This window comes from Strigops habroptila, chromosome 1 (genome assembly GCF_004027225.2).
Source record: "Strigops habroptila isolate Jane chromosome 1, bStrHab1.2.pri, whole genome shotgun sequence".
NCBI classification, from domain to species: domain Eukaryota; kingdom Metazoa; phylum Chordata; class Aves; order Psittaciformes; family Psittacidae; genus Strigops; species Strigops habroptila.
The window spans coordinates 19,335,650-19,362,812 of NC_044277.2; the positions used below are offsets into that span (position 1 = coordinate 19,335,650).

The window sequence follows — 27,163 nt, forward strand, 5'->3', positions numbered from 1 at the left end:
ATATGGTCCACATACTTTCTGCAGTCAGAATAAAAAACAAGGCTAATTGAGAATATATTATATGACAGGTGCCTTTTCTTACTTTTCAAAATAATTTTAATCTGATGGAAGATCTTGCTATGTCCAGTAACATTAACATTACAGCAAATTTAATTATTTTTATTCTAAAATAATGCAGCTATCTATTTTCTATACCATCCATTAATATAAATCAAGTATTCGGCAAGTAATGCTGTGAAAAATTTAAAAAGCCACTAAAAATCAGCTCTTAGTACTGAAATGCAACAGCTTGGTTCACCAAAAAAAGGAAGTGACATTTCCCTTCTGTAAAATAACAAGTTAAATACTATTAACCTGTGCTCCAAATAACTTTACGTGGATGGTTGCCATAGATGAACTAATTGGAAAACAGCCAAGTACCACTGTCTGTTAAAGCTAACAATGCCTGTTTTCAAATGCTCTGGCTGAACAGTCATTCAGGCTATTCCCTAAAGAACACCACACAATATAATGAAGCGAAGCGCCTCAGAGCATCTACATACCAAGGTGTTATTATTCAGATCCATCTTCCCAGCAAAAGGCCCCCATGTTGTTCCAACCGGAAGCTGCTGCCGGCTCTGAATCTTGCGCTCCCCGTCTTTCTGGACCACCTCCAACTCTCCTGCAAACAAAGCAAACAAGCAGTGTTGAGAGTACTTTCACTTGTGCCTTGACAACAACCACCTCTGCCTTTGTGTTGGCTTTATACACAGAGTGTTCTGAGGACCCATATAATGAGAATTAATTATGCTTGTCTGAAAAACAACTGATCTTGTCATCCTGCAAAAGAAAAACAAACCTTTTTCCCTTATAATTATATTCAAATTTGGTTCAGAAAGTCCCATTCCTTTCTTGCATCTTTTCACATGCATTAGAGTTTGAAGGCATTTTTATTCAGAATAGAGCATTCATGAAAGTTCTGAAGAAATGCTGACGAGGGGGGAGATGACAGCTGAAAGGAGAGAGTGCAACAGCAGCCACACCTGGTGCATTAACCTCCTTGATGCATTTTGCTGCACAAAACCACATTCTAAAGCATTCAGCTACTAAAAATTTTAAGAGAAATACCATGCAGTGATAGAAATCCACAACTCTGCTACTTTTGAAGAAAGTACTAAAAACATTTCCTACAATTAAAAAACAGATTTTGAACTGAGTGAAGTTTTACAGACAGTAACATTTCAGAATTAGACCCAAAATAATTTACATTTTTACCTTAAGGTTTTAACACAAAATCTGTAAAAGCAGTGGAAAGGTGGCATAGTGATTTTTTTTAGTGTGTACCAATTTGTCATTTTTTTACAAGCAAATTTTATTTTTGCAAGTAAGGACTTCACAATTAACACTTAAAAGTGAAATTCTTACTTTCGCTCATTTAACTTTTCTGTTTTTTTTTTTTTTCCAGTGAGAAGATAAAGAATAACTCAGAACTGATCATTACTGTGGAAGGAAAAATAAAATTCAGTCATCATATTTCTCCCCACTATTTTTTTCACTTCATTTCAGGATTAAAAAATAGTTCGGACAACCCCCTTCTTTGAAAGCCATCTCTTCAATAACCCTATTTTTCCACAAATAAATGTTCCAGTGAAAAAGGTAAAAACAGTTATGTTTATACACACAATTTCTAACATTCTTTTCTAAAACAATGCAAAGAAATTCTGGTCTCAAACTTTAGGAGGGATAGATTGGAACAAGGAGGAGAGAGGCTGATATGTGCTTTTCTTGTCAGATGTTTAACTGAATTTTTACATGCTGCTGCACTTCCAAGCTTCAGCCTTCCTCAAGATAGGCAGAAAATTCACAAGTGACAGGAGTTCACCTTCGCTGTAGCCATGATTTCTCCTGACCTGTTTTCCCTGCCTGCTAAATCCCCTTTCTCTCTTTCCATACCAACCAGATCCAACAGCAATTCCTGTCTTTTGCATCAGCATGTCCCTCCTCAACAACTCCACCCCAAATCAGGATCGTGCTTTTCCACAAGCAGGGTGAAGTCCCACTGTGCAAAAAGTCACCTCGCCTCAGATTTAGAACTGGCAGCTGTTGTGAAATGAACCTTGGGCCAGAGGAAGTGAGTAACTCCTCCTGGCTTACAGGCAGCCTCCACAGACTTCCCCAAGCTAACCATTCCCATGGATGCCTGGATTTATGTTGCAGCCAGGCTGCAAAGTTCTTCCTTGTCCACAGGGGTTAATATGGACTGTTTTCCAAAGAGAAGACTTGGCTCCAGGTTCCATTTTCAAGCACAGAAATCTAAATTTCACCTCTGAGTGTTGCAGATTACAAAACTACTCTACGTAAAATTGTGCATCAGATCCTTCCTGCGAACTGGAACAAATCTAGGAAATAGAGCTGTTTCAGGTTACAAAAGCTTCTATGTATGCGGGTGAGTCCTCTTCATGACAGCGCTATGACATTTTAAAAGGCAGTGTGTGAGCAGAAAAGCTTATGGATTAATTACATCTAATTTACACATGTGATATATGTGCATCCAAACAGGGGAAGAAGGGGGTGTGGGGGGTGGGGAAAGGCAAGCTTTTTTCCCTCTCACAGTCACATTGTTACAAATTGTATTAACTTTAAAAAAATCTCTTTATATGTTAATTATGGAAGACAGGAATCTTTCTGGTGTTGCAAGGTAACATGTTGATCACTTAGACATACTGCAGCATCTTCTCTACACAGAGATGAGAACTGTAGCATTTGCTTGCTTTTACACACTAAAACCCAGCCATGTCTATGGACATGTCACATTTAACTGATACCAGAGGAATCATGAGAATCTTTGAAAACCCTTTTAAAAAATAATTCAGCCTCCCTTTCTGCCACTGACATTTTTCATTTGAAAAGGGTTCAGACACAGTCAAACAGTGACTCCTTATCTGTACCTGTGGATTTACAAGCAGGCCTGTCTTTTAATGGATTAAGAACGCCAAACTTAGGGCAGATCATCCAGTGATATCAAAAAACCTACCTAAGTTTTAAGGTACACATCATTACACTTTATATTTCAAATAAAATTAATAACATGAATCTTATACCTGGTAAGTAGTTCACATTTGAGGCAAACATAAAACCAAGCAATTATTTTCCATAACTGTATCTTCTTTTCCTCCAGTTGATAACTAAATAAATTGATTATTCTTCTCCTTTATTCTTTTTTTTTTTTCTTATAGTCCCAAGTTGCAGTTTGGGCGATACATTTCAATATGCATGAATACATTGAAATGTACTACACACGGGGTAACATCATGCTGAATTCTACTGAAGTGGTTATATTTTCCCCTCCACTCAGAACACCACGACCCAGTAGTAGACTGCAGACAGGGTTACAAAACATTTTCCTGAATAACCTTCCTGTATCTCTTCATCATAGTTCTCCAAAAAATATACATTTCTCTTTGGTCATCATGACCAGTAGCCATTTTAACACTATGGGTGAATTTTAGAGTTGGGAATTATAATCTGCTTGTATGTTTGGGCAAACATGGACATTTTGACTATGCTTGTAGAAGGTGCAGCACATTACAATTTGATCCTTGGCAAAGATTTTTTTTTTTTTTTTTTTACTGAAGATGTTGGTTTATTTAGGGGGAAAAATTGACATTGAAAGTTAAAGAACAAAACAAACCACTCCACATCTTAGCATCTGCTAAGATTTTTTTTTTTAAACTAGAGCCTGCATCTTTTGTAAAATCCCTGTATACATTCCTTTGTCTGCCCTAAGCAGGAAGGCCAGGGGCTAGTACAAGGGTTGTAGAAGAAAGATTACAAATGTCACTATCAAAAATACTCACCTGAATTCCCCTGACCCCAGATTAAGAAGCCTGAAACTTTTCTGCATTAATTTACAACATTTTGGTTCTCTGAAATATCCTATTTGGTGAATGGTATATCAAAACTGCAGCAACACAGGGGCCCAGCCCCCCGCTGATGAGAACAGGGTTGTCCCCTGCTCAGTGCCTGCTTCCCACAAGGACGCTGGGTTAAGTGGTGCCATACCTGTGGCCTCGAGCAATGTGTGACCTCAAGGGAATTTCCTGGAAAAAAGAGAACCTCACCCTGTGACTCTTAATTAAAAGAGTTTGAAAAATGTGTCAGTGAGACAAGATTTTCTCCTTCAGCCTTAGAAGAAGTTCAGATGTAAGTCAGAAGCGCTCTCTGCAGCTAGTATCCCCTGCACTACTGCTCAGCATCTTCACAGATTACATCAGGAGAAGGAAGAGGATCTGAGATTTCACTGCTGTATCACCACTTGCAGTAAGAAGCATAAAGACTCAGCTGGTACTGACTCTTCACAGATGCTTGTCCATGGATATCCCAACGAGCAGGGAGAAAAGGAAAGAAAGGATGAAAAACTGCTGCCACTTTCTTTAATCTGTGCCCCAGACCAATGAAAGCAGAAAATTCTGTGCCAAACACTGTTAGGAATTTCTGGTGATCAGCAACCGCAACAGACCACCTCAGTACTGAACATAATATTCCTTCATGTAACAGTAAATTACAATATATAGGATTCATTCACACCCCTGTGATAAAGTATGTGATATATTCATCATCCCTATGGCAAAGTCAAGAAGCAGTTGTATTTTGCTGTTTTCATCCCAGACTTGTAAACCGTCTGATTAGAAAGGACAGAAGCATAATAGAAGCAGCACTAGGAAATGTAAGTAGAGAGGAAATGATGCTTAGTTTATGCAAGTTAGGTAAAAAGAAATTTATTTAAGAGACGTTCCATTTAGTAATATTTACTTCCTTTTTCCTTGCTACACAGCAGGTATTTTTTTTCAGCTTGTTCTTGAAGAACACACTTATTTCCAGCTTGCTGAGTAAGTTTATACAAAATATTTGAGACACATTGTATGGGCTAATCAATTTTAGTAAAAGATAATGCCGTTAGTGCTGTGGGCTGTTTCTCTTATCTTGTTGATGTAGCATACTTTTAAAGTCTGTGATTACTCAAAGACTTATGATAGCTGCACTATAAAAGAAGCCCCAAGTCATGACTCACTAGTACAGCTACAAAACATCCCATGGCTTTTAAGATATTAGGCCACCTTGGTGGATACAAAACCAGCATGAAAGGTTCTATTTAGGATTCTTTTCTTACATACACATATTGTTTCAGGGATGCTACACAGAGCTTGCATAAAATAGAAGGTAGAGAGGTCAGTTCAGCTTTGTCTTCTACAGAAAAATCAGAATAATTTAAAAAACTGCATAAAACATGAAGTGTACACAGGAACCTAACAACAGCTTTTGGCCCTTAACAGGATTTGACCACAGTCAAATACCAGAAGAATTTATCTATTCACAGTATTCCTGAACAAGGTAATACTGCTTTCATCCATCTACCCACATTCTAGAGTAAGAAACAAAGTGTATATCTGAAGGTGAATGATGAACAGCGTTTTGTGGGAGAAAAAGTGAACTACGTTCAGAAATAAGTGCATCCAAATTTATGTTTAACATCTCTAAGCAAGTCATTGATAGCTTTGGCAGTAAGCTGTTGTTGTTTTGGGTTTTTTAATCAGGAATAGCTTTCTAAGTGGAGTCAGTTAAAAAGACTGAGTAAGCTCTTCCTCTGCTATAATTAGAGATTGGTTATTTGACATCATGGGACTCTACCAATTCCACTAGCAAATGGCTCCTTCTTTGCATATTTCCAGTGCATAGCCACCTGGCTCTTTAATGAATATTTCTGCATGGCAGAGAAATTGTATTTGTTGTAGTTTCAAACAAGGACTACTCTGAAGTCAGAGTAAGTATGTTAAAAACACTCTCAGAAATTCTTAAGTGCTACCCACTTAAGCCCAGAGCCCAAAATCTGCCCATGCAGAGGAATAATCTCCAATTAATATTCGACTGGTGATTACCTCCATTATAACAAACTAATGTGTACATTTGCACACAGCAGTTCACTGATACCGGAGAACTATCCCATTTCCACTTCTGTGATTTTTAGCAAGGTAGCTCCAATATTAAATGCTCATACACTTGCTTGGCAGACATAAACTGCATTACAAGATACCTCCTCTAAATTCTCTTCCCTCAATTTTCAAGCCTCTGAGACATAACACACACTAAACTACAGTTTTGAACATAAACTTGAAATACGACATTCTCTATTCAAGTACTCCAGTCAAACCCTGATAAATCAGGCTGGCCATGCAGTGATCTTATCCTGTCTGACTCTTTAATAAATCGAACCTTGTAAGTTCACGCTGTTGGAAGTTGTCACTAAATGAAATTGTGACCTTATCCGATGCGTGAACTTATCCTGCTGACAACTACATTTATTGTGCGGATAAGCATAGGGGAAAAAAAAAAGACTTTCGATAATTGTGATCTTAGCCATATGCAAGTCTAACAGATGGGATCTTTTTGATGTTCCATTAATGATTTGCCTATGACGAGCCTGTATTCAGAGAAAAAAAATAAATGTTCTTCATAGGTAAGTGGTAGGGGGACTGGAAGATGGTATGAAAAGTGCACAAAGAGGTACTGGCTGACAGCACTGAATCCGAAGCTATTAGCCTAACACAAAGAGCTTTGAATTAGCTTGTAAGTGCACCGGAAAAGATAACATAACAGAGGTGACGAAACAGAAACATTCCCTTTCAACAGGACTCATTTGATAGTCCAAAATTCTGAAACAAGTAACTGAGAGCCTGCAGCAACTAGATGAAGTTGCTCAGAGCCCCATCCAACCTGGCCTTGAATGTTTCCAGGGATGGGCCACATACCACCTCTCTGGGTAACCTGTTCCAGTGTCTCACAACCTTCATTGTAAAAATTTCTGAAAAAGGCCAACCATCTCACGTTACCATGTTTGTCTGTCAGGGATTTAATACATTGTGTTACCTAATTCTCACATCTCTCCACAATGGAAAGCACTGTACCTGTTCTGCAGTGCGCTGACTCCAGCGTGATACCTGGAGAGTGTCAGGGTACAATCTGTTTTGCAGCACTGCAAGTCTGCTGTGGGATACAAGAACTGGAGTTATCTTACTAGGAAGACATGCATACATATGAGATGAATTCACACTGGAGTCCAAGCAGTAATGGACTAAATTACAATCAATGTTCAAAAGAAATATTATAACTTGCTTTGCAATGAAAACTGCATTCACAGGGTTCTGGGCAAAGCCAGAGGTTATGTCATCCAGAAGAAACTGATGGGGTGGAGGGTTTTTGAACAGAGCAGCCTTCGTCCTTTCTCTGTCACCCCCAAGCAACTCTTCCCCCTAATCCAGATCCTCCCTGGTCCCACCCCTCTTAAGGAGTAAGGTCAACCAGACCTCTTAGCACAATGCCCGTGAGACAAGTAGACACAAGTATAACGCACAGGTACTGACTGTTCCAAGCTACTGGTCTCCTTTGCCTACACTTAGAAGCAGGTCTTGGTAGCAAACACAATGCAGGAGAAGCTGCCACATGCTGCTTCATTCCTAACCGAGCTTAATGTTGCCCCCCTCTTGCCAATGCTCCCACAGGGCATGTGCGCACTCTAGGTAAGGATGACAAATGAAAGGCTTCTCCATTTTCTGCAACAAAAATCTTGCTGCTCCCCACCTTTCTCTAGAGCCCCAAAAGTCAGAAGCAGAGTTTCTTTATCTCTCCTACCTGCTGCTAGTACTGCGAATGGCAGAGAGTGCAGGTACTATCCTTATCTGCACCAGTACTGTCCCACAACAGACAATAAAAGGAAGGAAAGAATATTTTGAAAGTTAAGATAGGGAAAGACTAGGCAAAGATTTTCAGAAAAAGAGATCACAGAAGGAGGTGCGGGAAAATAAGTTTAAAAAACAAGGCAAGAGAGAGGAAGTCTAGGGAAGGAGCCATTTGAAGACCCAAGCTGGGTCTAATCAGGATACAAAGGCAGAGCCTGGAAAAAATGGGAACAGAGGATATTCAAGAAAAAGATGGATGCAGAAACCTCGCCACAGAGTAAGAGGAGACATATATATTTCCAAGCCTGAAACGTAAGGACAGAAATATAGGAATTCTCACCGAGAAACAGAATGTAAACACTAGTATCCTTTTTTAGCCAAGGCATGTGTGTTATTAGAGTGCTTAATTTGTAAGCTAAACCAAAATATAGTTATTCTATTACCTCATTGCTCAGCTGAACCCTGGCTAAACTGAACACCTGAAGCTTGTCTACATTGCACCCAGTGATACGACTACACCAGATACCTAGGCAAACCCATTCTGTACCTCCAAGAAGACACATCACGAGGTAGCTATAAAACTTTTCCGAGCTGAAGTTTCATTACTGGTTATTTAGTTTACAGTGGGCTCTGGCTATGACCACCATATTGGCATAGTACTCCACCCAGCCTGGCTGATGTTACCTTAGGTATAGGTACATAAACTGCTCCAGACTGCCAACTGCAATGCAGAGCTAACATGAGTGGTGTGAAGGTGCCCTGTGTCTGCAACACAAGCACAGAGACCTATAGTTTCAAAACAAGCGTATGCACTGATACTTCAAAAATTCAGATTCGTGCTCTATTTGTAAAGTCTTCATTTGCTTATATAAAATGAATGCAAAGGGGAAAAAATACATTCCTATAGTGCTTCACACTCCTGTAATCTACAGAATTCAGGAACACAAGATCCCACCCCAGGTTAGAAAAGCATAGACTTGCAGAGGTGAATACATCTGCATCAACTTGAAATGACAATGCAACTTCTACATTTTGGGGGGCTGGGAGGGAGGGTGATTAATTAAACAAATGTTAAATTGAGTAACATAATTGAGTAACATAAATTGAGTAACTACTGAAGATACAGCTCACGGAAAACTACATAATAATGGTCCATCAAGTACACCATCCAAATAGTATTAAAGGCTTAAGCTGACCTATTACAAAAAGTACTGTTTTTTTCTTGGAAGTCAGAAAGGAAGGAGTACATAATGAACACTGCTGTGTGAGTTTGACTAGCTTTTTAGTAGAACAGACCCATATACAGCTCTATAGACTTTTCCTTTATTTGCACTGCTTTGTTGAACTTACAGAAACCTGCTCACAGAAAAAAATGAAAAGGACAGAAGTAGAAAGAAAAAGATATTTATTCAAGATACTCTAAAAAATGCCAAAGATTTGTTCACTTGCTTCAAAGCCAAGTTCCATATAATATGAAAAATACTCCGCTCGTATCAGCATCTAGTCTACAGACAGAGGCAAAATAAACCCAGCAATCATGGTAAAATCCTGATCCTGCGATGGAATTAGAAGAAACTTTTTTAATTTTCAGTCTACTCACTACAAGAGAAATTGACACCCCTGTTTTCAAGACAGAAGTGTTTTTTTCACACAAGAAAAAAAATATTTTTGTCTTTCTCAATAATTTTCCATCTGCACATTTGGATGCACAGTTCAAGATGTTTGTTACTCCCTGTATGCGTTGAGGTAAAACCAGAGTAGAAATATTTGCAAAAATACAGAAAAAAAAAAAAAATCCCAACTAGTGCAGCTGAAGAGCCCTCCCTGCAGTTTTCTGAGAGAAGAATACTGCAAACTCCATTCTCACATGGACACTCCATACTGGCAAAAATGATTCCAAATCATACTAAAACACTGCGCAGACCCAGTGGGTTGAGTAGGTTCTTTATCCCAGCTACACGTAGCTTGCATAGCTTTGCTCCCTCTCTCTCCATCACAAATACACACAATACAGAAATGCCAGACTTGGCAAGAGCAGGCTGATGATATTAGTGAAGAGGGTTTTCTTGATAAGATCATCATCTGTTTCTGGACTCTTGGGTATGCTCCCTTCCTCAGCAGAGGAACAGTTGCCCCTGACAAATGTCCCTTTGTGTGCAGATTTTCCCCCGATATATGCGAAGACATTTCACTCCTAGGTCTGTTTTTTTGTTGCTTCATATAGCTCAGATAGATACAGTTAGAGGTATATGGAGCATTGTATGTAAAGTAATAGAAAGGGGACACAATTGAAAACACAGTTTATGTAACTCAGACTGAAGCCTCTTCTGAGATAGATGCTATTCTGCAGGGAGAAAATTAAACATTTCACCATCACCTACACCAATCTTTCCCTAGGACTTCTTGGAACCCTTTTAGCTTGAAAGATGCTAACATTTTTTTTTTTTTTTCTTTTTACATTATTGTTTGCAGAAATATATATGATATTAAAATAAAATAATTAATAGACATTGCTATGTTTACCCAATATTGTTGGATTTCTTTTCTACTTGGAAAAGGTAAAGAATACCAAGGTAGCCTGTGTGAATGCAGAAAGCTACTGAAGTTACGTTAATATGAAGACTACTGTATTAATAATGATGTCATGAAATGTATTAAATGAACAAAAATGTTTTGGAAAGTATTCTTTTTAACTCTAAAAGTGAGAGCAGTGAGATCATCTGTGACTGAATCTGTGGTGTCTTCTCACTTTACAGTACCTATGCTTAGAGACAGAAGGATCTATTTTCATCTCTCATTTATGTAACAGCAGATGAAGTTATTTGCTTTCTATCAGATATGCATGCTCAGAGCTATGAAACCACTGCTTAGATGCCGATTTCTAGCTCAGAGTATGTGAGCCAAACTGCCCAAATGTCTTGTTAAAGAAGCAGGTGCTTAACATGATTTCCCTATTTTCTTTCAATGTTCACAACAAATTTCTGAAAGAAGGAGAGTACCAGAGGAGAGAAGAAAAAGACAAAATTCTCAACAAAGACTGAAATTTAACAGTATTTAGCATAACCACCCAAAAGATCTAGCTACTGTTGAGATTAGGAAGATGAGAGGGGGACTGGGACAAAGGGAGATTGAACGCCCTGCTCCACTGCATGCATGCAATATATAGTTCCATCCATTATAATTATAATTTATATGAAAAGTAACATTATTATAAATAGAGATAAATGTAGTATAACTATAATGTACAATATCAAGATTCAAATTAATCATTTCTTTGCACTTGCTGGGGATGGCCATGCATAACAGACACATGGCTCTGCACTGCTCCAGCACTCATGAGTTATGTGCTTATCTACATCTTTTATAATCAAGTACCAGCAATGACCAACACAGCTTTTTAACACTGTTGCCAGAAAGGAATTTTGGACATGTGAGGGTACCCTCACTCACTCCTTCAGTGCCTCAGTCTAGACTATCACGCTGCTTCCACATGCAGCTGTATCTCAGCATAGCCGAGAGCTTGAAGCTGATATTGTGATGCCCATTTATAAGGCAGACTGTAACTTTGAGTGAAATAAACCTTTGAATAGGTATTGAACACAAGTCCTGTGTGCTACCTAAATCCTACTTTGAGGCTTACATAAGACTTAAGTAGAATATTGGTCTTGTGGCAGCCTTCTGTACAGAAATGATCTTGACCTTCATATGATCAAGTCCCAAGGGCGTCATGCGCGTAAAGCATATCCCAAAGGGTTTTGCCTTACCGCCTTCCCGTTTGAATACGCCATTACTGCTTGGACGGACACAGAGTGGGGAGCCTGAGGAACAGCCATGGCTGGCACACAGGGCCTGTTATGTGGCAGGACGTAGATGGTCTTTCTCCTCAAGAACGACCTTGCAAGACTGACTGTTCACAGCCTACACTTTACTCCTGTAAATGGACAACAAGTCTGCATTCTCTATGGCCTTAATGAAAATTTCAGCCTAAATAAGAAGCTCAGAGTCTCAGAGTGAGTCAGTGCTGGCAACAGGAGCCTTAACCTTCTCTAACAGTTGTAATCATTGCTTCTGAAAACTTCACACAATACATACAAAAGACTTACTATTTTGAAGAAGTAGGCAAGTATTTCTGGCAAAGCACAGCAATTAAAATGGCAGTGTCAACAGAGATCAAAAGAATTATAACTCAGAATGTATCTGGGCTACACAGTTGTCTTTGAAGCATTAATACTGCCCCTATATTGTGATGTTTAAAAAATATTAATGTCAATTTATAACGGCTTCTTACTATCCTAAAATGGTGATGTACTATAGCAATACAAGAAGTACAGCCTGTTATTGAGTATATAGAATTAAAATAGTTAAGTATGTAGGAAACAATCATACTGGAAAGGCTGCAGGCTGACATCTTCATTCTCCTGCTAATAAAATCAGCCGTTTACAAAATCAAATACAATAGCATAAAACTCCCCTCTACCTGCTCCTTCTTTTCCTCCCCAATAAAAAATAAATAAAAATAAAAAAAAGCATCAACGCAAAGAGAAAATTTCTATTTTAACCATTATTATTATTTTAGAATCACAGAATCATAAAATGGTTTGGATTAGAAGGGACCTCACAGATCATATAGTTTCAACTCCTCTGCCATAGGCAGGGACACCTTCCACTTGACCAGGTTGCTCGAAGCCCCACTCAGCCTGGCCTTAAACACTTCCAGGGATGGGGCATTCACAGCTTCTCTGGGTAACGTGTTCTAGTGTCTCACATAGATACTTTTTAACTTAACTTAGCCTTTTTGATAGGCACAGACAATTTTCTGTACAAGAAATCTTGAAGAAGGGCAGGTTTTTCCCCCGTCTGTTTTCAGCTCAGTTAACAAAGTACATTAACAAGATACATAATGCATTAACTTAAAAGGATAAAAAAAAAAAAAAAAAAAAACTAGACAAAAAAATACTACTTTTACATATCCAATGGTGTATTTAGCAGTTTCAAAATCAAGCCTTCCAACATCAGAGAAAGCTTGAACTTCTATTCAGCCCCCTTCAGCCTTGGACCACATTTTTGCAGATTCCAGGACCCCAGCACAAAAGCTGGCTTTCTATCCCATCTCCTGTCCCCCCAACACTGATTCCTTACCCAGTTTACCTGTCACCCCCACTCTTCCCATTCCCTTCTGTGGCCTCACTGTTCCTCCTCAATGGCGAGTATTGGGTCATACCCAAGATCCCAGTGACTGCCTCCAATAATGTCCAGAATTAAATGTCAGAAAAACAAGAGGAGTAAGGCACATATGCTTTCCTTCGCACAACTGTTTTCCAGCTTTCTGTCTTCTCCTATTGATCACAGACCATCTACCAGCCGAGCCTAATCTTCCCCTTCAAATTCCCAAAAGCTGTTTCCTGCCCTCATCAAATGCAATTCAGAAGCTGATAGTCCTTTCTCGGACATTTATATCTTGTCTCAGTCATCAGATACCACCCCAAGTTTAAACTTTTCTATTCTCTTTGACTGCACTCATCAAAGAAGCACAACACTCCAAAGAAGATTAATTTATTCTGCAAAAAACCTGTTTACAACAGTGCGGACATCCTCAGCATACTGGGCAGACACAGCAATAGTTCTGTTACTAACATCTTTCTTATTGCATATGATTATTTCTTCTCCTCGCACCTCTGTAAACTCTATACTTTACACAGTCAATAGATAATACAAAGGTTGTTATCTTCCAGTCCACAAACAGAATCTCCCAATGACCTGCTCCTACCCTCCCACAATCAGGAGTTGAGACGTACTAACTCAATGATTTCCACAACAGCCCCTCTATCCAGGTGTGAAAGTAGATGTTAATGAGGAGAATGGTACAGCATGCCAAAGCTAAGTGATGAAGAAGTTAACAGCCAGGGAGCAGTTCCCATCCAGAAATAGGAAGTCCAAACTTTTTATCACGAGTAGAAGCTTAATAAAATGTAGGAAAATGCTTAATTTTGCCTTTTAATCAGCTGCCCTTGTTCAAATAAATGCACATTTCTCTCTTCTCAAATCTTTTTTTTTCAGACAGATATCAGCTTTTAAGTCTCAACTCAAACAACATGACGGTATTTCTAGGTTATCTCCATTTTGTGGTACTGCCCCTGAATTAGGCTGCAGTCTCCAAGAAGGTAGGACCTGTATTTCACCTACTCCTAAACATACCAAGAACACTGTCTGGATTAGATAAATAATATTAAAATTGAAATAAACTAAGGATACATGAAGACTGAATTGTGAACAATTTTGGTTCCCAAGAAAGACTGAGTGTTCCCTGGATGATGTAAGAAAAGATTTGTGGGATCTGATGGTGTGAATCTGTGTATCAGTGGGTCTGATACTGCACTTCACTCTTGTAAAGCTGAAGCTAGAAAACATGTAGACTAAGACCAATATGGCCTTTCAAGTGGTGGTAGAAGCATTAAGGTCACAATGAAATAAAAGGAAATTCCATGTTCGTAAACTTCATACTGACTTAAAGTGAATAAAGTATTAATAATGCCTGGTGAAAAATGTCATATTATACTCCATACTAGTTTTATGTTGTCCATGTTTTGTAAGTAAGTATAAATATGCTAGTACTATAAATCAGTAAGATAATGTCATTGAAAAAATAAGTCTCATCTATGTCTGGGTTGTACCATTAGCACCTTAACTCACACATATATAAGAATACATGTATAAATAAACATACATAGCTTAAAAAGTCTCCCGCTGTGCCAGATATGGCCATAATATGTTTAGGTACTTTCTATATGCTTCTGCTCTCTTCTCCTTTTGGCAATCAACACAAAATACTGGAAGTTACTTTCTAAAATGACAGACGGACAGACATTTGGAATGAGTACCAAAGAAACTCCTATGAACAGGTAACTCAAAACTTTGCTAGCTCCCATGTAGCTAGCGTGAGAAAGCTCCTATGCTTTCTCACCCATATCACAATAAATAGTTCCAAAAAGCTATCAAATAAAGGAGATGCATATGTATTTTATAGAAGGCCAGTCTTGCAGCAAATGTTTTAGTCATAACCTTGAAAGATCTGGGCTTAGTGAATTGGATCTAAGCCTACCTCCTATGGGACCTCCAAAATCACTCATAATCTCTCTGTAACTGTAGAAGTAATAACACTTCCTTTCTCTCACCTTTTATTGACCTGTCTTTTTTAGATAGCAAGCAATCCAGAGTGGGGAATGCAATTCTGTTTGCATGTACACATATACGTATAAAAATGTAAACCAGATGCATAGATATAAGTGATAGATAGATAGACAGATAGATATGTATATACATATTTTTATTTCCAAAGTATAGTATCTAGGATAAAAAGGAACTGTGTCAATAGAAACAAACAGCTTCTAGGTGATACTGTAATACACACAGCAAAAAATAATGAATCTTGACATTCTGAAAGGGATGCCCTTTTCAAATATGCTGCATCTCTTTTGTCTCTGGCAAGTAGGCTTGCAAGGGGGCTTTGATTATATTTCTGATATGTTCTCTGTATCATCTTTTAGAATAGTTAAACAAAGCTTAGTCCCCGTATCCTCTGAATAAAGTGAAAAGTCAGACAGAAAGAAAGAAACAGAGGACTACTTTGAGATAGAGTATTTGAAGTTTGAGGTCTTCGCTTTCATTTAATTTTGGAATTTATCTAAATTCAACCATTGCATGTTTTTACTCTTGAAATAATTATGATAAACAAATTTATGTAGGTAGAAAAATACTTGTATATAAGCTGCTTTTTATCTCTTAGATACACTCACAAAATAACAATACCCTTTAAAATACTGAGTTCAATTGTTCCAAAGTATTACATATAACAGAAAACAAACCATTCACTCCACCACACCCTTCTTACCTGCCACTGAAGCATATAGAGATCTCCTTTTCTAATTTATTGTCACCTTGCTAGAAATATTTAGACCAATTAATACTATTCCGATTTGAGTGGCAGCCCACTGTTCAGTGTAATTCCAGGACAAATGTGTCACCTATTTTTAGGATCTTTGTTCCCAAGAGTTTTATTCATGCATCATTCTTTTGACTGTTTTCGCAATCATCCATTTAGACACCTCCTGACAACTAAACACCAGTAGTGCATGCAATAAAATTACTGCTGTTCCTCCCTGTCATGAACAAATGTAATAAAACCTCTAACAGCAAATCAATGTCTACACTTTGTAGCGAGTATAATTATGGTAGGAAGAGGCATGCAAATCAATATGAAGACTGTGAGTAGAAGCTTTAGGTTTGTCAGTCATTTCTAGTAGCTGTTTACATTTTGCACATTCACAGAGCACTTGGAAGAACAAAATAATTGTTTGAAACCTAGAACACAGATCTCACAATTATCATATCAACAATACACTCGTTTATCCACAAAGCTTTAAGTATTCTCAGGGAGAAACAGAGGTACCACATCTCACCTGTCCTATGCCAAGAAAGCTTGGTATAAATAGTGTAGAATTTAAAAGCACTACACAATAAAGATACCACTGTGTGACAAACCCATTATTTCACTGAGAGGTATGATACTTCCCTCCGAAAGGCAATAAAAAGTAAATTCCATGCTGCACTGTACATAAAGAACAGTTAAAATGAAAAATTTGTTGTGTGACATCCCATGTTGTTAACAATATAGGCAGATCAAGATAAGTGGGTGGATTTGGATCATCATTTGAAGACACAAGGCCATATTTGCCAGTCTATTATGTCATGTTTCTTGAATTCATGAACCCAAGAGTGCAATAACTTTTTGTGACATGATGGAGAAGTTACATTTTATACATGCTTTAAATATACAGGCAAGATAAATGAATTAAAACCAGCAACCATACTGCTTTTTTTAAAAATGTTATTGAGCAATATAGAGTGTGGATAATTCTGAGGTCTAAAGCATACAAACCATTCAGAGAATGGCAATGGAAAGCAAACTGTGATTGCCAGATGATATACGTCAAATTAGCCCCCACCTTTCTAAACCAAAATAGTAGAAGAATATGAGTAAGAAAATAATGTTAAGGAGATTCTTCGTTAAGTTAAAACGGAGCACAGCACCAGAATCACATACAGTATGTCTGGAGTTGGTGACTGGCTCGAAATGCTGTCCTCTTCCGAAAATGGCTCATCCAATTTGGAAGGCCTGTAACATTTTAGGAGCAATGGTTATTCACATTTTCTTTCAATCATTCTTATTCAAAACACATGTAGATTAAAAAAAAAATAAAATGTGCAAACAACATTTCAAGATAAAATGGTGGTGAAGTTACTAGAAAATGCCACAGTTCTATCCAAAATGTTTACCTTTTATTATTTGACCAATTACTAGTTGCTTTGATGTAACTGCATTTATCTTTAGTCACTACAAATGTATACAGTTTTGGACTTCCAAACCTATGCTTTAACAATATGCTAATTATACACTGCAGATGATCTGGAAAGAAATCCATTTTGCACTGATGATATAAGGGAGTGACAGTACAATTTACATTAAGAAATGTTTTCTCATTTTTCTCAAAAATTGGTTTGCACTCAGCCGGAGAAATCTAAATTCGACCAACAGGCATCGCTCCCTGCTTCTCCATGGTTACAAAGTAACATGACAATCTGAATGACGAACGAGATGCACATAAGAATGGGTTACAAAACCTCCTCTGGACACAGGCAGACAGGCAGCCAGTGTTTTCTTTTGTAATCTGATTAAACAGATGATTATTATATAGAACAATATTGAAATGTTAATAGCAGACAATTCTCACTGACAGAATTACAAACATTTTGAATTAGCTATTCCAAATTGTCTAAATTAGCCCCCAGGGCAGTTGGCCAGTCCACATTCCTGACTTCAAGTGAAGACTTCTAACTGGAGAGGCTAATGTCCAGGTTTCCCTTTTTTTTATGGCTTTATTCACTTACTTTTCTTTACTCCCAAGTTTAACATGACTGTACCACAATGTTCTTTTGGCACATATTTTCCTGCGACATTAAAACCAACCTGAGCTTGAAAGAGAGGGATTGGTTTGTTGTGGTTTTCCTCTTAGTGTTCAAGGCATACAGACCGCATCAACTGGGAGATGGCACAAGTGAGAATCTTGCTTCCTGGCACATTGTTCTTCATCAGCTACAGACATTTACACATGTGAAATTTGAGGGCTAAAACCAGTCTCGATATATTTGATTCAGAGCTATCTTGCTAAATACATTATGAAAACACCATAACCATAACTTACCCTCAGACTGATACATTTAATTACTTTGTGGATTCATGGAAAAACAGAAACGGAGTTTCGCAAATTTTCGGGACCATACAGCTTTAGAGACACAGCTGCACCACTGCTGGAATGTAGTCTTGTAATTCCATGTAAGATTAAACCTTTACCTATGCATAGCAAATACAAACTTAATGCATTGTAATGATGTGCCACAGATAAGACTAATTAATATTTTCTTAGACACAGAGCCTAAAATAGTCTGGCATCCAGAACTGCAGACCTAGAGTTCTTCAAGACTATCAACAATGGTGGACAGAACAACAGAAAAAAGATCTATGAGGATGGGTAGTTCCAGTAAATCATTACAATCACACCAACCACTTCTGCGATTTTATTTAATAAAGGATGTTCACTTAAATAACTTGAGTCAAACTATTAAATATTTCCACCAGACAAAAGTTCACATTTTGTAAAAAACATTTTGTGTAGGAGAACACCACCTTCAGGTAACCGCTCCTTAGCTTCTACTTGTATTACAAATGTATTTCTCACAGGGAGGAATAGAACTTGAACATCAAATTCAGGCCAGCATTATTAGGAGACTTAACATGAAGTGTGAAGACAGAAGAATGTAAGCCTGAGGTTAAAAAAAAATCCATCATAATTCCACATAAAGATGAGGTTAATCTAAAACCTATGAAAATTAAGATCAAGATATTAATTGTCCTCAGCAGGTTTCAGTTAGACCCTACACGTTCAACATGGTGGTTCAGTGTAACTTTGCAGTATTCCTAAAGAATGCTCACCCCATCACCCCTTCACCTTCTCAGCAGTTTTTCGATTTCCACTGAAACTGAGGTGTCTGAAATGACTCTGCAGTTACTTCCTTCTTTACACAAACGTTTTAAAATTTTTGAATATGCAAAAGCAAATCTTTAGAGTTACTGTACTTCCTTAAAAAAAGAAAGCCATGATGAATATGAAACTCTACAGTGATTTTCTCCAGAATATGTTAGGGTGATAAATTGTGGACTTAAAAAAAAGAATACATAGAGGAAATCAATGGTAATTTCAAACATAAAATTCGCTACACCAGAACATTTCAACTCTTACAATGAGAACCACTCCCACAGCATGGAAGTGGGATGGAGGACATCAGTGGGCCTGTCTGAAGTTCAATTTCAACTGACAGATTTGTTTTGGAAGTGAGGGCATATTAAAAAAACCCAACACTTTCAAAACTATATTTTGATTGATTTTCCAGATCACTGGGATGACTTCATAACTACAAAATATTTGTCCAAATTAGAGTCCATTCTAGCTTTTTTACCAAATTTTTCTGGAGGTAAGTGTTTATGTTTTATGTGCAGAAAAACTGGTTGGTTGAGTTTTTTTCTCCAGGAGTTCGGGATGCCAACAGCTTAACAGCTCCTGACAACTTAACAGCTCTTTCATTCTTCCTCCATTCCACTAAAGCTGAAAGCCCCGCTCTAGAAACAGTGAATTTGATCAGTATTTCAACCTAAACATTCCATTGTTCCAGGCTTCATAGGTGGAAAAAACAGTATGATAAATTGTACTCAGTATATCATGTCTCTGTTCACTTTCCTGGCACTATCTGCTTGAAGCTAAGAGAAGTCATAATCTGCCTGTTGCTATATCATAGTCTTTTTAACGATACAAAAGCATGTAGAATGAATAAGCCAAGGATGACTCTTCACAGTTGTCCTTGTCCCCTTGTTCCTCTTTTGGTTTTGCTTTTATGGAACAGAATAGTAAAATGTTTGCTGAAGTTGAGAATAAAAAAAAAAAAAAAAAACCAAAACGAAGAAAAAGGCAACAAAACCCCAACACAATAAAAAAATCTCTATTTCTAATGGAGAGCAATGCTAATGGCAATGGGAACTCTAGAGACAGCACAAACATTTGAAGTGCCCCTGTTACAGCGATGGTCTTGTGATTCTGGCACTTGACATCACATACCTGAAAATCTTCAGCGCCTGCTTTTGCAGGCTTGATTCTTCCCTTGCATTAGGTCTGTAAAACAGAACAAGGGAAAAAGATCAATTCCCATCTGTAAGAAGGTCACGCTACCAGCATTCAACACCACAAGGCTGACACTGTACACAGACATACATACAAATGATTACCTGATTCATGTTGTCCAGTTCCAGAAATGCAGGCTGCTGTGAGTTTTCTACCTAATACCTCTCAGCCTCTCATTTTGGCATTTATGCTGCACTACTGGCAGCCCCCGACAGAAGGGGTGCATCTGATGTGCAGGACTCCATCAAGTGAAATTTCCATTTCGCCTTTTTATCTCATGAGTGTTGGGCTCTGCTCAAGTAACAATACAAAATCTCTCTCACCTGCAAATGATTTACAATAACTTAATCAATAATGTATTTCCTGTGATCCACTTTAACCGTGCCAGAAAGCAGCATTCAATGGGTGGAAATATTTTAAAAGAAGAAATGATAACAAATTCCAGTTATTATGTTTTTATGGTATTCTTTTCTCTCCTTTCACACATTTACATTCATAGCAGTTACACCAAGAAAAGATCATTCAGGAGTTCATTTATACAACTCACCTACTGAAAGACACTGCTAATAACAGAACATTTTCTAGGGTTCTGCCCCAGGGCTCTAGGGTTTAAACTGCTGTGTTGGCCTTTGCTTACCAATGGAGAAAAGTTGCTACCAATTATTTTATCTCACACACCCCGCATGCCTCTTGTACATAATGACATTTTTGAGGCTTTAAATCTCTTTGCTAAAGGCACTAAATGCAGATGCATGCTGGGTTTGAGGCTTGTAAGTTGTAGAACGGAACACAGAGGCTGGCTAAATGAATGCTGGTCAAAGGTCTGAGCCAAATCACTCTGAATTCATGATCACACTAATGGACAATTACCAGCAGTTAGACAATGTATGGAACCTGCTAACCCACAACAGCATGTTCACATATCCAAACCCTTAATTCTAAACCATAGTTTTTCCATACTATGTGATTTTCTTTCTCCTGTGCTGCACATTAGTAATTAGAAAAAATAATTACATTGTATATCAGATTATCTGCTTGAAAAAGTAGATCCTTCTCGTCGGCGAGAAGGGAGGTAAGGAGAAGGATTATGTGGGCTATCTACCCCTGCCCCAGCTCCATGTATGTGTCTTACACATAAATGAAAGTGTAGGTGAAAAAAAAGGAGTAACTTTTTCAGGGTCCCAGTAACTTTTCCCCTCCTCCTCCCTGGGAGTGCGTGGGTGCACACGAGTCTGAGCACACAGGTGATGCAGGAGTAAGAGCTCTTGTGTCTCCATTTCCTTCAGTGATCCCTCCTCCTTTTACCTTGTCTGATGTTTGTTCTATCAACCTAACACACCTCTTGCTATCAAACCTCTTCACTGTCCCAAGTACAAAACCTCTGTTTACACAATAAACCAGAAAGTTTATTCACACAGAAATTTATTCCTTTCTTACAAGAGTCTTTTGGTTTTCTTCCTTCTTCTCATTCATCTTTAGTTTCATCTCCTCGGACCTTTCTCTTGGTTTCCGCAAATACAGTGTCAAAGAATCCTAAAATTCAGCATTACTGCAATTACCCATACAATACCACAGACCTTGCAGTACTTTGTCACCATAAGGTTCACTGCATGGAAATCCTTTAGAAATTCTTCTTTTTATACTTTTTTTTTTCTTTTTTTTTTTTAACTTTTGTCCAATGTATTATTTCACTGCTACAGGTTGGGCAGAGAAGAGATTCTGAGCAGCCCTGCGGAGAAGGACTTAGGGGTGTTGGTTGACGAGAAGCTTAACATGAGCCGGCAGTGTGCGCTTGCAGCCCAGAAAGCCAACCGTATCCTGGGCTGCATCAAAAGAAGCGTGACCAGCAGGTCAAAGGAGGTGATCCTGCCCCTCTACTCTGCTCTCGTGAGACCTCACTTGGAGTGCTGCGTACAGTTCTGGTGTCCTCAACATAAAAAGGACATGGAGCTGTTGGAGCGAGTCCAGAGGAGGGCTACGAGCATGATAAGAGGGCTGGAGCACCTCCCGTATGAAGACAGGCTGAGAGAGTTGGGGCTGTTCAGCCTGGAGAAGAGAAGGCTGCGTGGAGACCTCATAGCAGCCTTCCAGTATCTGAAGGGGGTCTATAAGGATGCTGGGGAGGGACTCTTCCTTAGGGACTGCAGAGGTAGGACAAGGAGTAATGGGTTCAAACTTAAACAGGGGAAGTTTAGATTAGATATAAGGAAGAAGTTCTTTACAGTGAGGGTGGTGAGGCACTGGAATGGGTTGCCCAGGGAGGTTGTGGATGCTCCATTCCTGGCGGTGTTCAAGGCCAGGTTGGACAGAGCCTTGGACCACGTGGTTTAGGGCAAGGTGTCCCTGCCCATGGCAGGGGGGTTGGAACTAGATGATCTTAAGATCCTTTCCAACCCTTACTATTCTATGATTCTATGACTCTATGATTCTATTATCATTTGATACTGATATATGTAGGCAAAATGCAGTTCAGCAAGCATGGCCACTTGATAGCAAATAGATCTAAAAATTCTAGTAAAACTGTATCCAGTTCAAGTAGCAACAAGCATCTTAACTTCCTTATCTCAAAACCCATAACAAATGCATGTTTAATTTCTTCTTCTCAACATTAATGCTTTTAAAGTTCTCTAGATGGATTATTTTATGTTTTTCCCAAGTCAAAATCCATTCTCCCTTTCACAGTTAGCCCTTCTATGTATCTTTGCATGACTTCTGTCCCAATGACATTTGCAATTACTTCCAACTTTTCATTCACGTGCCCTTCATCCCAGTCTTCATAATGTCAGTCAATTCTGGCAACACCCAACTTGCTCATCTATAACAATTCTAATAAACTGTAGTTTAGAGACTGCCATGTATATACAGCACGATGCCATGTTTTGACTGTCTGACAGTATTTATGTCCAACCAGTTAGACTGGATGCATCTGGAGAATAAAATTTTGTATAACAGTTGATTGATATTTGACTAAAATCTAAAGATTCTAGACCTTTATCTAAATACTCTATATTTCTTAATAGTCACTCATTAACTTTGTAGTGCTCTCAGGAAAAATAATTATTTTGGCTGGCAAGATTTGTCATCTTCCTTCCTTTCACCTCTTCATCATAAAAGTGTCCCTAGTATAGTCTGTAGCCATTGTACGCTTTTTACAGAATACTGAAAAAAAAACCCCAACCAAACCCCTAAACCAAATTTTTGTAAAACACAGTGAAGAAGCTATTCAAAGCCTTGCTATGAAGACAAAGAAAAGTGTTTTATAAAGAGCTCGTGTTTGGACAAAGAGTAAAACAAATTCTACCTTTATGTTACCACTTTTTGTTGACCCCCCAACAAACAAGTAGGCTCTGTAGTCTTCCAAAGACTCGCACAATGTTTCCTACAGCTCACATTGCCAAGCAAATGGAGATCTTTCACAGCTATCCTGGTAAGAACGTGTGGTGGGCTGACCAGACCTAGATCACACTGTCCTGTAGATTATTCTTCTTTTGGGTCCCAAGCACATGAAATACATAGTATCACCAAATGCCATCAAGCAATGTACTGATCAATCTATGCCTACTCTGTGTAGGTATAGCTGTTCATGCAAAGGTGCAAAAGTACCTCCTGCCTCTTGATGACATCTGCTTTTCTTTTCTTGTTCAGCTATGCACTTGGCATGCTAAGTCAAAGTTATTCCAATGCCTAGTGCATTACAAATTTGGGGTTGTTTGCCAAAGCCTTGAACTATGTTGAGACAAATGTGACAGGTTACTTAGATTTAGTCCCTGTTTCAATTTTGGCAACTAGAATCACAGATCCTCAAGTAACTGTTTCACAATCAGGAAACGTCACATGGTGAGAATATGAGGCTGCTACACCTACCACAGTCTCTTAAATTTGATGCCAAGATCTTCCCATTTTGCTGCTTATGACATACCTTCAGAAAGCACGATGAGTAATTTTGTGTTTCAGGCTCCTGTTTTTAGTATTCCAGAATGTGATTATTTTGGATTCTCCCCTCACCCCCAGGACCTCACACTATCTAGCCTGGAGATGGCAATCAGATACTGAAACTGTACTGGTTAAATTACCTTGCCCAATTAGCAGGAAGTGTAAATTCATTTCAAGATTTGGTGGGGAGGGCTATTTTCAAGTGAAAAATGACTTGTAGATTTTTGTGCCATATCTTAGGACTGTAGGTAAACCAGTATGGTTATGACAGGCCTCTTTTCCTCACTGGTAATTTTGCTTTAACTTAGCATGATGCCATGTGTACAAAATCCCTGGCTGATTTCAGCATACATTTGTAGATTAATATTTAAAGTATACATTTATTGATTAATATGTGAATGCACTGCACCACTGACCCTTGTCCTGTGAAACAAAGACTATTTGTGCAAAGAGATGAGAGATTTCTTGGGCATGCTGACTGTTTTCACTGACCATTCCAATGCAAATAAAAATTCAATTACAATGTAATCTCACAGTTTCAACTAATAAAAATGTAAAATTTTGAACTAAAAGCTTCTTTTGAGTTGTACTGTTAATAAAAAAAAAGGTGCAGTTTGCATAAAAATATCTTTTGCAGTTTCTCAAATGCAGCAGATGGTTGTGCTTTCTCTTGAAAAATATGAAAACAATGTCATGCACTTCATGAACAGTCCATCCATAAGCCTGTGTTTCAAAAGACTGTGATTAAAGACAACATATCTTCCAGTAGATTACCATGTGACTATGAAAGAGAAGTATATAACATCAAATGAACTTTCACTTATCCCCAATTTCACCCCCAGTCATCATATACATCATAAAACATTGGTATGCCTGAATTAATCCACTTGTAATTTCTCCCAAAGGATGATCCAGTCAGTAGTAAACTCTTCTCTAAAATTAAAAAAAAAAAAAAAAAGCTACAATTGGTTGAAACAGAACATTTGCATGCCAGGCACCGAACACAGTTACACATATATGGGGATTTTATCCACACCACCGTTTGGCATTGGGGCAGTTTCACACAACTAATGTGGGGGTTTTAAGTTAATATTAGAAGTCTATTGTGGAAGAACACAGCTCCAAGTCCTGCAGGGAATGTCACATATCCTCTAGATGTCTCTGGAGATTAATTCTGAAAGCATTTTAACTCTGAGCAGGATCCATTCTAAGGAGTCAATCATTTTATTAGCATTATAACTGTTCTTCAATATTTGCTCTGTTGGAAGAAACAAAGTATTTTTGTGCCTGCAGTCTTGACTATAGGCTACCCTCCACATGCACACTAAGCTGTCATTTTCTCTTAGATGCGTTTCCATCTTGAGATTTACCTCTGTATTTTAGCAACATTATTTATTTTTGTTAATATTTTAGTTACATATAGCAATATGCTCTAGTTCTATAATATTCTTTGATATAGAATCATAGAATGGTTTGGGTTGAAAAGTACCTTAACATCATCTAGTTCCAACCCTCCTGCCATGGGCAGGGACACCTCACCCTAGACCATGTCGCCCAGGGCTCTGTCCAACCTGGCCTTGAACACTGCCAAGGATGGAGCATTCACAACTTCCTTGGGCAACCCATTCCAGTGCTTCATCACCCTCACTGTAAAGAACTTCTTCCTTATATCTAATCTAAAATTCCCCTGTTTAAGTTTGAACCCATTACCCCTTGTCCTATCACTACAGTCCCTAAGGAAGAGTCCCTCCCCAGCATCCTTATAGACCCCCTTCAGATACCGGAAGGCTGCTATGAGGTCTCCACGCAGCCTTCTCTTCTCTAGGCTGAACAGCCCCAACTCTCTCAGCCTGTCTTCATACGGGAGGTGCTCCAGCCCTCTTACCATCCTCGTGGCCCTCCTCTGGACTCGCTCCAACAGCTCCATGTCCTTTTTGTGTTGAGGACACCAGAACTGTACGCAGTACTCCAAGTGAGATCTCACGAGAGCAGAGTAGAGGGGCAGAATACCCTCCTTCGACCTGTTGGTTACGCTTCTTTTGATGCAGCCCAGGATATGGTTGGCTTTCTGGGCTGCAAGCACACACTGCCAGCTCATGTTCAGTTTCTCATCGACCCACATGTTGGTCAAGAGCTGCACGGTTGAACTTTCAATATGGCAATATGGTTTACAAAGCTGTAAATTTCATTACTGATTTTTTAGTACCCTTAGTATCATTATACTAATAACTCTCAAAATGTAAATGGCCATACACTTTGAATTTACACACTTATTTTATGTTTGCCATTAGTCATCGAAACAAAGTCCCTTGTGTTAATAGTTTTTCATAGTTTTATAAGTGATTGTACCTTTGTTTTACACCAACTTCTGCAGATGACATACAGTCTGCTACATGTAGTAGTATAGTGATCCTCTGTATGGGACAAAGGACTAGCCTACCCAAGACCCCATGTGTCACTTCCCATTTACTTCAGCGAGCTTTGAACAGGCATTTAGGAGACAGGCCCTGAACAGCATGAGTGTGTTTGCATGGCCATTCCCATCTGAGGGAGTAACAACTTTATGGAGATACGCAGTTTGAGAGCCATACTTTGGGCAGATGGCAATCCAAAACTTAAATGGACACGTTTCCCCGAGAAGAACATACAGATCTGCACTTTTGTAAGCTGGAAACGTTACAGAAAGATATTTGCAGGAACAAAAAATGCCATCTCTTGTATCAAATGGCAATCTGTACTTACTGAAAATAAGTCAACACTTCAGAGAAGCTCAACTGTTTTTCAGTGGTTTTGGTCTTCAGTAATTAGTCACCTTCGTTTGTGATTTGTTTCATTAAAAATACATCACCAAGAATGAATGTGATCAGTGCAAAAAGACATGACAACAGAAATCGGCATACTGCCTATAGCCAAGACAGAAAAAGCCTGCATGGCATAGCATAGTATTACTAGCTAATGTATAAACTCCTTAAAAGCAAATTTACTACACTGTAAAAACAATGATGTTAGCAACCTTGGTACTTCTCCTGTAGTATAAGTTGGGAGAAAAGAAGGAATAAAAAAAGACACCTTTTGATGAGAGGTTATGCAGTCTCTACAATCGAGTAAATTTAGTTGCTGTTGCAGCAAAGGAATGTGATAGGAAATTTTACAGTTGAAGGAGAAATGTCACAGTATTTTGATAAGAGAGAGATGAACTTTTTTTCCCTTGTGCCATTATCAAGGCGAAGT

The 27,163-nt window shown here is 38.5% G+C and overlaps 1 protein-coding gene across 3 annotated transcripts in view; it reads right to left on the reverse strand.

Annotated features, from left to right (window-relative positions):
• The window catches only part of ZFPM2 (zinc finger protein, FOG family member 2), a 311,861-nt gene that overhangs the window by 158,561 nt on the left and 126,137 nt on the right, over positions 1-27,163 (reverse strand). For 2 of the 3 annotated variants that reach the window (XM_030503577.1, XM_030503585.1), the window contains one exon: positions 543-661. In XM_030503577.1, the coding sequence (XP_030359437.1) occupies positions 543-661 (119 nt within the window). Of the gene's footprint in view, positions 1-542; positions 662-19,936; positions 19,991-27,163 lie in introns of all 3 variants that reach the window. The other variant, XM_030503595.1, reaches the window with a different exon arrangement.